This window comes from Lycorma delicatula, chromosome 9 (assembly GCF_047948215.1).
Source record: "Lycorma delicatula isolate Av1 chromosome 9, ASM4794821v1, whole genome shotgun sequence".
Lineage (NCBI taxonomy): Eukaryota > Metazoa > Arthropoda > Insecta > Hemiptera > Fulgoridae > Lycorma > Lycorma delicatula.
In genome coordinates this window covers 43,944,483-43,962,075 of record NC_134463.1, presented here as the reverse complement: position 1 = coordinate 43,962,075, position 17,593 = coordinate 43,944,483, and the positions used below count along the sequence as shown (strand labels likewise).

The window sequence follows — 17,593 nt, the reverse complement described above, 5'->3', positions numbered from 1 at the left end:
CGGGTCTCCTTTGCCCTAGGGTGTCAGCACAAGACGCGCGGTCTTCCATCTGGTGCTGAAAGCCCGAGACTCCAGACATGCATTGTACATATCTAGAAGCAGACTAGGCCTGAAGCGTCCCACCAGCTTGAGCACCTCACCCGGGGTGCCGTCGGGACCAAGGGTCTTCAGCGACCGTAGGACTCCCTGCAGCTTCTCCACCGAGAACTGTGAGAAGTCAAATAATAGCAATATACTATTATGTTTATACTGACTACATCATACTGCATCAATATATATATAGTTTTTTGAATAAATAATAATTATCTTACGAATAGTTTATATTAATAGTTAATTCATACAAAAATTAAATATTTATATAAAACAACGTTTTGATATAAATTATAAAGTAATATAAATGTAGTTAAAATAATCCCTACCTTTTTTCCGCCAAAGAAATAACATGTGTTTTATTTCTTTGTATATTTACATATTTATTTCTTCTTCTTATATTTACATATTTGCATATTTATTTCTTCTTATTTTACGAGTGTGTGAATATATATATATATATACAATCAAGTGTGTGTGTGTGTGTGTGTGTGTGTGTATATATATATATATATACACACAAGTATATAAAATTTATAGTTTTTTCCTCTCCTTGTCAATTATATATTTATACAGTAATAGATAATAAGCGATGTTAAGTGTTCCATGCAAAAAATAGAAAAATTTGTGACAAACTCTTACCGGCCCGATTTCATTTATTAAACAACAAATAATAAACATCACATTTAGAGAAATGATGCAATTCTTATAATTATTCATTGTTTAGAATGAAACGCTTAAACATTGTTTATTATCTATTATTGTGAATCCATTGTCTATTACATATATTTAACATGTATTTTTTTAAAATAAAATTCTAATTTAATAACAGGTTTTGATAATAGAAATAAATACAGTGTCTTACCTTTTTTGAAATCAGTATCATTTTGTTAAAAACGTTTTATTTATATTACAGAAATTTTTGTTTTTTGAACGGAAGAAATGATATATGCAAGACTCTTACCATACGGTTTACAATCTCAATGTAATTTTTTCGTATATCACTACGTTTTGTTAGAATATTTTTTAAATTTTTTATATGAATTACTGATTGTTATCTTATGGATTTATTATTAAAATTTATTGCCTTAGAACAAAAAAATTGAATTTCAAGGCAATTTTTTTGTTGATAGTCATATTTTTCCTTTTTTAATAAACCTAGTATAATGATCTCTACGAATCGAAAATCTGTGATGCACTTTGTAAGTGTAACCCTCGATTTTTATTTATCCTTTTAACAAAACTAGTATAATCTCTTGTAAAGTAATACTTTTATTTTTTTTAAAGAAGTGATGGTAATTAAGAAAAATGTTTCATCTTCAATACTTTCATTTACATAATAGCATTAACTATTAAAACAAGCTGTAGTGTATTTTCTTTTAAATTTATATTATTTCAAGTACATTATCAAGTTTTTATACGCTACCTAGTACTATCAAGAGCTAGCGGCGCGATTCGTAAGGCACATTAAAAAAATGAATAAAAGGACATACTAGAGTTTCGCGGTTCATCAAATAGAAAGAAAACGTTGTCTAACAAAATTCGAGGTATTTTTTGAAAGTATTCTTTATTTCTAATGTAACTGATGCCTACAGTTGAAACTTATTTGAATTTTTCTGTTTATGATTAAGTGAAGTATTAGAAAGGATTGAGTGAATTTATGTCAAGAAGTTAATTTAATGATTAATAGTTTTTATTCTCTAAGAGATTATACAATTCAATAGTTAAGTTATATAATTAAACAATATGTCACAGGTAAATTGTTCTATGATAATATAATTATTTCAATAATATCTGTTTCCACATTTGTCATGTTAAATGTATGAAATCCTTTGATAATGTTAATTTACATTGTGTTTCCTGGCAGGTCCTGTTCCTGCTCCTGCTCGAAGCGTTTTGCATGCTTGATGTGTGAATGGTGAACAAGTCAGTAATTTTGGTTCTGGTAATAATAACCATTGTTTACATAATTGACCATTGTTTAAATAATAACATTTTGAAAATAAGATGAAAGAAACAAAAAGAGAATTACGTTTAAAATATGTTTCTAATCAGCAATTTGTTTTAGTTTAGCTTTGCTTATTTTTAAATAATCTAATAAATTTTGTCTCTGGAAATTAAAAAGCTCAACTATCAATTTTTTAATTATTTTAATTAATTTCTTTAATTATGTCTTAAATTAAACTTTTTGTTTAGATTTTCCAAGTCTGATGTGGTTTTACCATCACTGAAACAATTTTGAAAAAAGATTTTTAAATATATGTGTGCATGTGTTTCTGTAATACACACACTGGTGTTTCTATAGGCCTGATAGCTAGATATATCACCTATTTGTAATTATAATTTGTTTTGAAGATAATATTGCTTTCAATTCCTTTTTCATTAAAAATTCAGTTTTACATACGATATTACAATATTATGGAACATGAAAAGTTAATTTAGTGGGGTTTCAGTTCAGTTCTCTCTCTCTCAATACAGAATAACAAAAAATATAAATAGAGATAATAATTTATTTTTGGTTTCAACTAAGGGCTCATGAATAATATTTTTCCTATTTGAAGTTAAGTTCTCATTTCTTTCACTCTTTGGTAACACAATGTTTAGCCCTAGCTCGGCTGTCCCATTCGCAAAGAAAATACATGTACTTAGTATATCCTAACAAAATAGCTATAACTTTCAAAAAACCACATATGTTCCAGGTACGTTTTTTATAATTTATTTTTTCAGGAACGTCTTTCATCACATCATATGACTCTTTCAAATTAACACCATAAGCGATTGGTATTGAGGATATTTATTAACGTTGTGTACTACAACCACTTTTAAACTCTACTTGGATGAATATATGAAAAGGCGCCAGTCCTCAGGCTTATGAACTTGTCCTAAGTGCAACATTAGCTCATCAATACTTGTACAATAAACCAAATTATTTTCATCAAGAGATGTGAAAGTTCTTATTCTTATCTTGTGAAAGTTCTTATCAATTGCTGAGGAAGTTTTTAAGAAAATATTTATATTTTTTGAAGTAGATTCCAACCTTGCAGTCTTGATCTTAACAGTTCAGCTTGATTTTTTTATACATTAAAAATCTTAAGCAAGTCATTTAATTCATCTTGTAATACAAGATGTGACTTATTGGAAGATAATTCAAAATCAAAATCATTGTTGCCTTCTTTAGTACTGCCTGAATCTTCATCGCTGGTTTCGAAACATACATTCACAGGGGGCTAAGGAACTGGAATAATTTCGCTGTGAGGTTCGGGCCTGATTGGAGATTGCAATGAAGGATATTTTACAGTATGTTTAGATTTTTTAGAAATTCCAGACATACTTGTTAAACAAAAGTAACAATCGGTTACATGATCCTTTGGTTCACACCAAACCACAGGTATACAAAATGGTAAAGCCTTCCAAGTACCTTTCAGCCACCCTCTGAAAAATTTTGGTTGTTTTGACATCACCATAATAAGCTTGAAGCTTGTGCATGGGATATGGAAATTTAGCGTATGAAAAAATGCCATGCCTGACCGGGATTCGAACCCAGGACCTCCGGGTGAAATATACAGAACAATTAGTGCATACAATATGAGGAACCCACGTCTTATCCTGATCACCAATTTTACACTGAAAGTACAAATGATATGCTTTTTTTTTAATTAAAGGTGTAATGTTTATGTTTTTTATATCTGATTTTACGTTAAACTCATCACATACATAACAAAAGTCATCCACATCATTTACACAATTTCGAGGTATTTTGACACTGCACAGTTAACAAACTTAAGACAGCTTTGTCTAGTATTGTTTATTTATAGCTTACAAATTGGTCAACAAAGTTAATAAAAAATGAGCTAATAAAATACAACATAGGAGCCTAAAATGCTAATACACTGAAATGAAAAAAAATCCTTTAATTAAAATTAAAAAAATTTTCAAAACTGGTGAGTGGCAGAAAGATTCTGAGTTCATATTCGTTTTCAATATAAAAAAACAAATTAAAATCAAGTATCGGGTGTTACGAAACAAAAATTATGTTTATCAGTGTTATTATGCCTTAAAAATTATATCTTTCAACTAACCTCCTCTTGGGTGTGCATTCTTGAAAGCTCTTTCTCAAGTTTCTTACAAATTTCTGCAACATATCAACTGTAATATTTTTTTATCTCTTTACCAATGTTCCTTTTAAGTTCATTAATACTTCAAGGTTTAATGTTGTAGACTCTCCTTTTAAAAAATCAGGATTATATACTGACCAAGTAATGTTTCCATTTCTTGAGATGACATGAATTGCAAACAACTTACAGTTGCACTGCAGCAATAGAGATATGAGCAGTGTATGCTTTTGCACCTTCTTGTTGAAACCCCTAAATCATCTTCAACAGACTAATTAAAACAGTTTCAATCATTTCAATATATCAAGCTGCAGTAACAGTTGATGTTTGACCGTTCTCATTTTGTATTTTCTAAAATGTAGTAGAGATTTTGTTTATTTACAAAACCATTTAAACAAAAATTTGCTTCATCTGCTATAAATAATTGTTTTTAAAGCCCAAAGACTTTGCTGTAGCTTCTCTTCAAAAAACATAAGGAACCATCAAAAGTTTAACCCTTACAGAACAACACCTTAAAATTTCACAATATGACCTCACTTCACAGGGGGGAGTTCTGAAATCCGGGTAAAACGTTTTGTACTCAGTAACAAAGTCTTTGGGCAAAATTTGGACATTTTAAAAGAAAATAACTGTATTGAAATATTAAAAATTTAGATGACTGAATTTATGATAAGGTCTTAAATGAAAACAACACAACACAACAAATAGTAAAAATAAATCACTAACGGCTTATTCACTTCTATTTAATATAATATTAACTCTATATATATATATATATATATATATATATATATATTAACATTTCAATACAGTTATTTTCTTTTAAAATGTCCAAAGGAAAAAGTACAATAGTTCACAGTCAGATGAGGGAATCGCCTGAAATAAAATAAATTATCAAGGGAATATAATAAGTAAAGAGACAAGTGTGTTGTTTTAATATGATTTATTAAAAAAAAAATTATACATTTTTCAGTGTAATCCATAGCAACAATTTTACACTTTTCTACTAGTTTTTCATGTCAACAGCAAAGAATTCATTTTAAAGTCTTAGCCAGTTTTGCCATTTGTTTTTTTTATTGTTACTACACTTTGATCTTAACCAAGAGGCCGAGAAGCGATTTTTTTCATTGTTACTGGGAAACTTGATTTCACATAATTACTTCAAGAGGCGCCCTAAGAAAAACCAATGTGGTGGAGCAGTCTGGATTAAGAATTGGATGTAGAAGAAACTCCAGTCCAATTCTTTTCATGTGTTGATTGTGCAATTTGTGGATGGGTGTTATTCTGAAGAAACACTCCTTTTTGGGACTGGGAATATAATTATTTTAAGTATAGCATGTGAGCAGGATTTAAAATCAGTTGCTGTATGTTATTCAGCCTCAGTAATTTATGTTGTATGTATGAAAATAATACCTATATATATATATATATATATATATAAGAAAGTGTTAAAATGTAAATAAGTCAACTATCTGATGATTCATCATATGTCTGTATTTATTGTAAATAAATTTGTTACACACTGCCGCACATAAGTTTAAACAGTGTGTCTATATAATTAATTTTTTGATAATGAGGAATACTAGTAATAGCTACTTTAATTTTTTTTAGGAGGTGAACTAAGGAGTATCATAAATTCATTATTGTTCAATATTTTTTGTTTCATTCAATTAAGCAGCAATTTATACATTCAACTAAACATCCTTTACTGATATTGAACATTCTGTTATAAATAATGTTTACGGTCCATTATTAAATTAATTATAAACAGTTCAGAGTATGCAATTTTTTTATTGTTTCAGGTAAATTCATTTTTTTAAGATTTGGGATCTAACCCAACAATCCAATCATTCATTTTATAATTATTCACATTTTTTTATTCTGTTTATCTCACTAAAATTTAATAAAATTTTTTTCTACTGTAAAACTATTTTATTTGGTTTATATATTATATTCTATTCTATTCATCCTAATAATATAAAAAAGTATAATCTATCACTCAAAATAATGATTATGATAATGTCATAGATCATTATTATTAATGATAAATAATAATTGTAAAAAAAAAATAATAATTGATAAATAAATAATAATAATAAATAATTAATAAATTGATTTTATTAATCATAAATCAATGTCATTAATCATTGTTTGATTATTTTTTTAGATGTAAACTAAATTTAGATCATCTGAAAATGCCAAGGTTGACTGAAATCAAAACCCAAAACCATCTAGATGAATGGCAGAAACATTACCACTTAAGCATGGAGATTAAATCAAACAAATCTATTTGTTTGATAATAAATACAATTATAAACCATAAATCATTTCTACATTAATTATAAACTATAATTATACACTATAAACTATATTATGTACTATAATAAAATACTTAATTTATAAACACATGAGTATTAAGAGTTTAATCTAGAATCAACTTGAAAGTGAAAAAAGAAAGCTGTACAGAAGTGAAAAAAGAAAGCTGTACAGAAATTATTGATCATTCAGGAGTACATTAACAAGATAAAGATTTATTTTTATCATTCTACATCTGTAGCAAGTCATCCCTATGTGTATCCTGATTAGATACTCTTGCAAGTATCAATTTCAATTATTTTCTTGATCATAATATACCACAGATTAACATATTTGTAAATTTATTTACTTAAATTTATTTATTTATTTGCATGATTTCAGTTATCCATGATTACTATGGCCCAACAAAAACAAAATTATAGAATTAATTCATATGTTTTAACATAAAGGAAACATAATGTGATCCACAAATGGATTATTCAATTTATAATTCAGAAGGGTTTTTTTTTGTAAAGTAAATTAAGATTAAACTGACGGGAAGGAAATAAAAAATCTCTAATTTACATACAGACAGACCAAGAAACTGATGAAAATTTTGTTGAAATAATTATCTAAAAGGCTTAAAGGATGATACAATGAAAGTCAAAAAACATTAAACACACTCAAGGTAACTTCACTATAAAATCACTGGCGTGATTTGTTGACAGGATTAAACATTTTTATTTTTAAACTCATTTAATCATATATTTACTAATTATTAGCAAATAATAATAATAATTAAAAAAATAACTGATATTTCATAAAGCCTAACTGACTTTTGTAAAAATAAAAGCATTTTTTTTTTTAAGTACAATTATACAATATAAGTATAGCATTTTTAATCTAAACATCAGTAATTCAATCTGTAAAAATAATTTGGTGTTATTTGGCCAGTATACTGAATATTAACAGTACTGACATGTTATATGTATAATAAATATGTGCTTTAAAAAAAAGTTGTGGTAGTGAGAATAATCTGAAGAAGATGACAACAAAGCAGATAAAGTTTATATATGGTTACTCACGCTACAGCGTTCACTACATTGACTTGCTTGGTATTACAATCTGTGATCATACTAAATTTAAAAAATAGGTTCATAATTTAGCAAAAACAAACTGTACAATTTAATATCAAATTGAATATTACCTAATAAAAATTGTTTTTGTATTTTTCATGAATATGGTACATATATATATATGTATTATTTTTAATAGTTGAAAAATTATAAATATATTTCACAATACAATCACATAATCACTATGTTACACTTAATGGATATAAATAAAAATTGATATAAAATCAAACACTATCTTATTGCACTAAATGGTTTCTGAGCAATATTATTTCATAAATTATTACAAATGCTACAAATAGAACAAATTAAAACCACAGTTTTTCAATACAGTAGCATACTATCACTTCTTTATCACACATTTTGTCTTCATAAATTCAGTTACGATACAAAAATAACATAAAAAAATATGACCTTTAACAAGTGTGTTAAGCAAATAGATTTAAAGAATATCAGTCTATATTATGTAAGGTTAATAATACAATTTAATTTAAGTGCATTAAAGGATAAATATTTTTTAAAACTCCAACACTCAGTTTCATTCCCATTCTTTCATAATTCTATCATAATCTTTATCAAGAATGAATGGTTGATCAATTGAGCTGAAAAATAGAAAAAAAAGGAATAAAATAAAATGAATCTATATTTAAAAAGTTTAGCAAAAAATTGCTTTTCAGAAATAATCATGATGCTGTTTGATTGTTAAATTTTCCATTCGTTCCAAAATGTTTTCTCACCCGATTATCCATTCATCAAGTATTATCCATTTTTATATTCACACAACAATAACAATATTACACCCAGAAACAATTATGATGGATAATAATGAGTTTTGTAATGTGTGACAAATGTCATGATGTCTAAGTAGACATGAAAGAAAATAAATTAGCAAAACTATAGATGAAAAACACCGAAATAAGACATGGTAAAAGGGATTAATTTCAAATTCTTCTGTAACTAAATTTCCATATTTACTTCGATGAGCAAGCCAAAACTACTTATCTAAATCCAGATGTGAATTGTAGTTTTATCAAGTCCTTGTAAATTCACATTCAAGTTGTTTAAATGCAAAAGTACATCAGCTAAGTAAGCCAGTAGCAACATATACTTATTATTCTATAAAAAAATCGAAAATGGCATTTGTTTACCATGGAGAAATATTATTAATTCACCTCACAATTCTGATAACTAGTCACTATAACCATCTGACTTCTGTATGGAAAAGATGAGATTTTTTTCTTTTCACACATTTCATTGCATAGTTTAGCCTATTCAACTTTTAATAAAATTTACCATTTTTTGCAAATCTCATTTGCATGAGATTTTTCAGCATATCTTTTGTGGCAAGAGCATGTTACTGAAGGAAGCAGTGCATCCATTCCCCTCTTGGTATAAGACAATCTTTTTTTCAGAAATCCACCATTTTTCCTTTGCACCAGCACTACATACATTGTGTCCTATCTATACCATAGTTTTCAGTAGCTTCATAAAAAAAAACACCAAGAAGACGTTGTCCTATTGCATGACCACACTACTGATTTGCAAAACAACATATTTCCTTTGATTAAGCTCTTTCTATCGCATTCATATCTAACAAAACATAAGAACTAAGAAATGTTTACCACATCCATTGATTCATCAAACTGAATACTAAAAAATTCACTTGAACTCGCTAGCTAAATACTGTGTCATTAAAAGACAGAATTTAAAAAAAACATTTTTGCTTCCACGCCTATTAAAAATTAAAAAATCGACCATATCAAGCAGGCAATATGGGGTTTTCCGAGATTGTATGAAATTTGGACATCTTAGCAACTCTTAATGCTTTGAGATAAGATCCTTCAAATTTACTTTTATCAGTATGGCTTGATTTATAAATCATTTCTCAAAGTATGTAAAAATTCCGGATGTTTCCAAATATCAAATTAATTTTGATACGTTCATGCTTTCATCGGAGAGAACTTGAAAGAAAACAATGCACTGTGGCTTTCCATCCAATGACTGTAAAACAATAATTTAAATAACTATCATTGTACAATCTTGTCTTTTTACTAACAGATTCACTGAATGTAAATGGTTCATTACATTTTTCCACAAATTTATCCATTTTGCATAAGAATCTAATTGGAAAAAAAAAATAGTTATACTGTTTGACTTGCACACTAAAAAACCAAAACCTCAGTTATTATTATTATTATTTTCAATGAAGTTGCTTTTAAAAAATTAAATAAAGGCACCAGACGCAAGCCTCATATTCAAAACTAAACCGACATTCTGCAATTCCTTATGCCTCTTTTATAATGCTGAGAACACTGAGAACACGTGTTTAAATATATTATGCATGTTTGAACATGATGTTCTCATAGCAAATATTGTGCAAGCAGACCAAATTACAAGAAGCATGTATACAGCAAGCTGGAACCTGTAAATTGTTCATGTTTGTACACTATATACAATCTATGAAATGTACAAACAGCACGTTCATACCCTCACTATCAATGCTGCTAAATAGTTTTAACTAGGTTTCATTGGGTTGGGGTTGGGAGTCACAAAATATTCATTATATACAAAATATTCATTATATATTTGTTTTACTTTTTGGGGGTTATGGAGCTAAAAATGTTGAGAATTACTGTTTTAGATGAAAGGCAAACATTAACTTCACAATGCATAAGACAGCATAGAAACATTACGTGTTTGTCAAAATCCAAAAACTTTGGAATTGAGAAATATACTTTTTAGATTTGTGTAAATTTACTTTGCTAAATTGCTAATAAACAAATAAAATTAATTAATGGCAACTTCCATGATAGAGTAATAGCAATTCAGCCTTTCATTCACAAAGGCATGGCATTTTTCATACACTATGCTACATAGTGTATGAACCACTACTATAGTGGTTCCCAAAATGTGTGCCTCAGTATCTTGGGAGCCATAACTTCCTCACAGGGGCACTATAAAATACTACACAATTTTTGTAATTTTATTTCCATTTTCAATTTAATGTCATAGGATGTAACATCGAGCAAAGCTGATACAACCCACTTAATTACTGTTTGTGCAAGCCTCTGTAAGTGGTTACTAGATGATGCGACACGTCTATCTAGTTAGTTTATCAAATTTCTGGTAAATCTGTTAATATATGAAATAAATGTTGTTTACACACAGTTTTAGAGGTGAATTGATTTTTGGAGATTGTATCAATCTTATACAAGTTTTGAGCCTTTGCTGTACTTTTACAAAAGAGGTCTTCTAAAATGTAATTGTTATTTATAAATCATACATAACAAAACCATATTGTTATGAACAAGTGAAATTTTGAAGAATTTTTTCTCATATGAATCTTTAAAAACAGATCCGTTTTTACTACACAGGAATAAGTGCTGAGAGATTGAAAATTTAGGGGGCACATAGTCATCCACTGACAAGAGTATAAAACAGCGTAAAATTTGAAAATATGTTGACAGCTATTTGGACTTCAGTTTTACATTGACAAAGTCAATGGTGAGGAGAGACCTGCTACCAAGAAAGTTGAAAGGGCCATTTAGAAAGCACTCATCTCTGTGTATTTAGTAAATTTTGTGAATTTAGCAGGAACCTAAAAGAGTTAAATCAACAAAAAAGTAGTTTTTATATTCAGAAATCAACACTAAGCAATGCTTTGCTTTGGTACTTTGTAAGATATATTTAAGATAAAGAAGGTAAGATACCTTCTATGTGCTCATAGAACCACAAAATGTAACAATCATAGATTCCAATTACTGTAGATATGGTGGAGAACATTAAGATCAATAAGTCTGCTAGAATGTTACTTTCAAAAGTGCCTTTGTCCAATAACACAATCAGCCACTGAATGCAACTCTTAGCAGAGGACCTCAATCAACCATAATTTGAAACATTTAAAGGGAAGAAATTTGGCTTGCTGTTGGATAAGGTCACATATGATAATAATAATGGTACACGCTTCATTTGCTGTATATGGTTCATAAATAACAAGAAAATTTTAGAAAAATCTCTTTTGTAAAAGTATCTCTGACAGCTTAGGTTCAAAACTTGTTCAAGATCCTAGATACTTCTATTTTAAAACAGTTTGGAGTGGACTAAGTGCATTGGTGTCTGTACTGAAGGTGCTTACTCTAAATCTGGCTATAATGGAGGACTGAGACTTTTATTCAAAGCAAAGCCCCTAAGCAGTGTTTGCCCACTGAATTATTCACAGGGAAGCACTCACATCAAAATATCTGATCTCTACAGGTCTTGTATCAGGATTTGTACCAGGTCTTAGAATATTATATAGTGAATACAGTAAATTTTATATATTTTATTTATATAGTTTATAATTTTTTATGTATTTTATAATTTTATATATTACTCTTAGGCAAGAGTTTTCAAAAAACTATGTAGGGATATGAGATCGAAACAAATATGTTTGTTGTACTAAAGGAGTTTCTTGTGGTAATGTTTTGTTTTGTTCATTTGAACTGCAACAAGAAATATATATTTTTCTTAAAGAAGGAACATAAGTACACCGAAAATTTTATGAAAAAGAATTTTTGGTAAAACTAGCATACTTATGTGACATTTTTGAAAAGCTCTCCCTGCAAAGAAGCAACATGCATCTTTTCAAGTTGATAGAGAAAATTTTAGCTTTTATAAAAAAAACTAAAGCTATGGGAAAGAAAAATGAATTAGGCCTGAAGCAAGGAATTTCTCTTGTTGCAACAATTCATGACATCCAATGGAGTTGATTTCTCTCGAGGCATGAAATCTATTTTATCACCTGCGTTGAGGAATATTTTCAAAATAATAATATCACTAAATATGCATGGATTTAAGACTATTTAATATATCATTGTTCCATTTAAATTTATTACTGTAGAAGAAGAGAATCTGACCCAAGTTGTATAGTCTTGCAACAATATATTGAAAACAAAATTCAGCAAAATTTGCATAACTGTATTTTGGATATCAATATTTTGAATATCCACTCTTGAGTGATAAAACTCATATGATTTTTATTCCATTTGTGACTTTTTATCTGTTCGAAGCTGGATTTTTGGCAGTTGCTGTGAAATCTGAATATCACATAAAAAACAACAAATTCCCCAATTTGAGAAAATGTACTATGATCACTCTCTCATCCATCCCACTAATTATTATAATTGGTTGATTATTATAATAATAATTAGTTGAATTAGTCCAATTAATTTTTTTATATCTAAAATGAATTTTATTTATTTTTACCTACCTCTTGGAAGAAATTATTGGCAATTTGTTATTAATTAATAGCATTGCTAGGAATTCAAATAGAGTACCTTAGAAAATCTGGATTCAGCAAAGGTGCTGAAAACTGAAAAAGTTTAGGAAACCTATGCACTATAATTTTTCCATTCCACATTCTTACAAACATGCTTCAAACTTATAAGGTGAATTAATCATAAAAACATTTTTAGGGTTTGCAACAAATTTCTCAGAAATTACTTAAGATACACTTTTGGGACCAATTATTTTTATTTTTCATCTCAAAAACAATATCACTAATTTTGACAGAAAATTGCTGTCCCAAGAATTTTATATATACTCATTCTACATTAAATCAGAGTGAGATTTTTTGCTGGCTATTATTGAAAACAAAGTGTTTCTGGATCTTTTTCATTTTGTTCATAAGTAGAACATATCCTGAAATTTATCTGAACCTTCACGAGATGGCCTGTTTAATGATTACCTTATATAAACAGAAAATTATCAAAAATAGTAATTAAAGTAATCACAGTACACTAATATACTGAAAGTCAAAGTGTTTTTGTTTTCATGTCATCATCTACTACCCTACTAAGAGGCAAAACCCTTACACCACTGCATTTCCAATTTTTCCTCTCCATGCCTGGGCTAAGGTCTTCTTTAAATAAGTGCACATTTAATGAAACGAAATGCTCTGAGAAAGTTTTACTCTTTCATTTTATCTCAGTCAATATAATTTATATTAATGGAACAAAGATTAGCAAAGAAACTATAAAACATGAAAATAATTCTTAACTAATTGCCAGATTTGAGATACAGATCTGAGATCTGTTTCAAATCATAGCTTTAATCTTAAAAGTATAATCCCATCTATTAGTTTATGTTTCACAAAAATTTATTAGACATTTTTTGACATAAAAGAGTAATATTTATAAGGTTATGTAGGTACATAATAGGAGACCTAATTTTAGTACCTCAGCCCCAGAAGTTGGGCTTTTGAAAATAAAACCAAGGTACAAGAAAAGGTCCTCAGATATGTTGGTAAGTAGAGCTGCTTCAACTAAATATAAAATATTAAAGTTGCAGTAACTCAAACTTGTTTCATAATCGTGCTTAATCTACTGACCATTACTAGAGAGAAAGGGATCAAAGAAATCAGAAAATAGGATTAGTGACAAAGAATGCATCAAAAGAGTGCTTAAATCCCCTTTGAAGAAGCAGATATCCACCTGTTCACAATTCCACAGAAGAAACATATGCTAAAATAAAGTGATTATTTTCCTGCAGATATTAAACAGCCTTAGTGTCCTGAAGGAATCTTCACACATCTCCAGAATTATGTGTTGGATGCAAGTATCCAAATGAAGTACTGACTGTTCAGTTGCGACCTACCATGTTAAAGATGAACATAAATAAGATTTCTTCTGTGTATTTACAATTCAAGTGGCTTATTTATTAGCCTAAACACAATATATTTTTAAAATGTTAAAGAAGGTTTGTTTTATGCAATTACATGACAGCTAAGTACATTAATAAATTTCTGAAAGTAAAAAAAAAAATTGTATGAAATATAACAGCAATGTAACATACTTAATCATGTAATCTCCACAGTACAAACATTCAGATGCAACTATTGAATCAATCTCATTTTTAATTTGTTCACGGTTAATACCACTGATAGTTGTGTTTACAGTTGAACTGGTTTCAGAATTATTTAGTGATGATGAGCCTGATGATATTTTCCCCTAAATCAGAAAAAGAAAATTATAATTACTCTAGTTAATTACAATGGTATATAGTTTATATATATTAAATATAAGAATAAAAATATATAATCTTCAATAGTTTTTGATACATCATAGAACTTTCTGAAATTTATTAATTATGATGACATTTAATGAATTTCAAAAATATGTGATATGTTACATACATTTATTATGCATAACCTAATTACAATTAACAACTGTGACATTGTTACTTCATAAATATTAAAAGTCAGAATATCAAAATTATTACACAATAAAACTACTATCACATACAATAAGTCTCTTACATATATGTGCACCTTAAAATAAATACAGTAAAGAGGATTTTTCTAGGGTACATAGTTTTTGTATAATGTTCAATTCCCCGATACTAAACAAAGTTCTTCAACAGTTTTCTTTATAGGTACACAGGATCACTACCCTGCTGCTATACTCCAATAAAAAATTGGCTGCCCTGCTGGCCACCAAATGTGCAATACACATGAAACCATGACACTTATCTAATCCACATGTCACTTGTCCAAGGAAGTTTCGTATTGGATTATGATATAAATTCTGATGTTATTCTGTTATAAAAGTACATGAAAAAATTCAAAAAAGTAGGTGGAAAAGTAAGTAAGCGAAAAATACATATTTCCTCAATCCAGAGGTTTCTAGTTTACACTTTGTAACAATATTTGCAGCAATTTTTCTTCATTCGCTTATTTTTATTTAACCATAATAAATATAATATATATTATATATATATTAATATTATAATATATATGTGTGTGTGTACCCAGTGTATGAGAATTATCTGAAAACTTTGATGTTTTATAAGAGAAAAAATTAATAGTCCTATTAATGAATGGTTGGGCTCTCTTTGACAGTAATTCATAGTTTCTCTCAGCAAATACTAGATAATGTTGTTATTGCATACGTAACTGCATACATCAGTTACCATGAATCCACAAATGAAAGCACAATGCATAGAGAGGTTTACTGTCAGACACAAAAGTTAGACAAAATGTTAGAACTCTGTATAACTTAGAGCAAACCTCTAGAACAAGTATTCAGTCATGGTATGATAAATTTAAAGAAACTGGCAGTGTTGAACATAAGAAGGGTGAGGGAGGCCTGGAACATTAGATGAAAAAATGGAGATCATTTGTTGATCTTTTATTCAAAGATCTGGGTAGTCTACTCTGAATGCAGCAAGCAAGTTAAATCTTCCATGATCTACCATTCAAGATGTTTTGAAGAAAACGATTAAAACTGCATTCTTATAAATAACAAATATTGCAGTACTTTACATCACAAGATCACACTGCTAGAAAGGAATTTGCTGTGGAAATGATTGAAAGAAATGAAAATGATGACTGTTACCTTAAAAACGTTATGTTCTCTGATGAGTTTTTACATTTCACAAGTTTGGAAAAGTGAACTCAGAATGTTTGAATATGGGGATCAGAGAGACCACATGTTACACTTGACCTTATTAGAGATAGACCAAAAATTAAAGTTTGGTGCAGACGAATGGCTTCAAGAACATGTGATTGGACTTTTTTCTTTGCAGAAACAGCAGTTAACAAAATATCTATCTGGACTTGTTAGAAGGGGGTTGGTTTACCTCATCTTAACCAGAAATCAACATATAAACACAAAATCCAATCCAACTCAAAATCATATTCCAACAAAATGGAGCACTGCCACATTAGGGTTTATCAGTGCATGAATCCCTCAACAAATTCTCAAATCGCTTGATTGGATATGATGGGCTGACCACTTGGCCACCTCGATCACCAGATATAACTCCATGTGATTTTTTCCTATAGGGTTTCATCAATGATAATGTATTAAAAAAAACTTTTGTAGTGAATATTGTTGACCTTAAGAAGAGGATTAATGCATTCGAACTCATAGTTACAACAAACTACAATATGTTACAATGAACATGGCATGAAATTGATTATTGGTTGTATATTTTACGAGGTGAAAACATTGATTGTCTTTGATATAAGTAAAAAAAATTCAGTTTTGATGTTTCTAAATTCATACAGCCCAATTTTGTATCTGAATAAATAATTTACTCAATATCAAAGTTGTTCAGATAGTTCTCAGACATCCGGTAAATACAAACTTTGTAGAGCCATATCTCTCATTTTTAATGTTAATTTCTTTATGTTATTTTCCTGCATTTATTTTCTACTTTTGCTAAGAAGTAGGTTTCTCACTTCTATGTACCTTATGAGTGGCTCTTATATATCTAAGAACTGTTTGTTAAGCTTACACCAACCTGAAATAAAAATGAAATTAACAAATGTAAAAAAAAAATAAAATTCATAGATCAAACAAAAAAAAAAACTTGTATTAAAAATGCAAATATTTTAAACTTCAATTTTTTTAAGTCTAAACCAAATTACGAGTTTGAAAATTGTTCAGCAATTATGTTTATCCCATAACAATCAATATTAAACACAAAAGATTAACAGAGAATTCAATTTGTAGCAGTGATGTTAATACAAGTTTTACTTTTTAATGATTTATAATATGTTATTAATTACACTTCAATTGTATAATTAAAAACAAAACCTAAATAAAAATTAGCATATTCACGATTAATAGAAATACAATATCTATTGACTTTTTAACTTACAATCAGTTCATTTAATTTATCCGTTATATCTTGTGGTAACAATAGCTTTAACTGTGCAGTTAGACAATCAGCATGAAACCTGTGTCCACATGGAAATATATATAATGGTCTTAATAATAACTGAATGCTACACACATTGCACATATCTGATGGATTTATAACTGTATATCTGAAAATAAAACATAAGAGAAAAATAATCTTAATACAATTTTAAATATTCATTATGTTTAATCTGTCATGGTTGAGAATTTAAATTATGTAGAGCAGTAGTTTTTTGATGATAAAAATTCAAAACATATCATAATACTTTAAAGACTGATT

The 17,593-nt window shown here is 28.5% G+C and overlaps 1 protein-coding gene across 2 annotated transcripts in view; it reads right to left on the bottom strand.

The window, feature by feature from the left end:
• Window positions 1-5,138: 5,138 nt before the first annotated feature.
• The window catches only part of dor (vacuolar protein sorting-associated protein 18 dor), a 68,448-nt gene continuing 55,993 nt past the window's right edge, over window positions 5,139-17,593 (bottom strand). For both annotated transcript variants that reach the window (XM_075374557.1, XM_075374558.1), the window contains 3 exons: window positions 17,273-17,441; window positions 14,462-14,616; window positions 5,139-8,232 (listed from right to left, as the gene is read on the bottom strand). In XM_075374557.1, coding sequence (XP_075230672.1) covers window positions 8,169-8,232; window positions 14,462-14,616; window positions 17,273-17,441 — 388 coding nt within the window. In that variant the 3' untranslated portion in view covers window positions 5,139-8,168. The remainder of the gene's footprint in view (window positions 8,233-14,461; window positions 14,617-17,272; window positions 17,442-17,593) is intronic.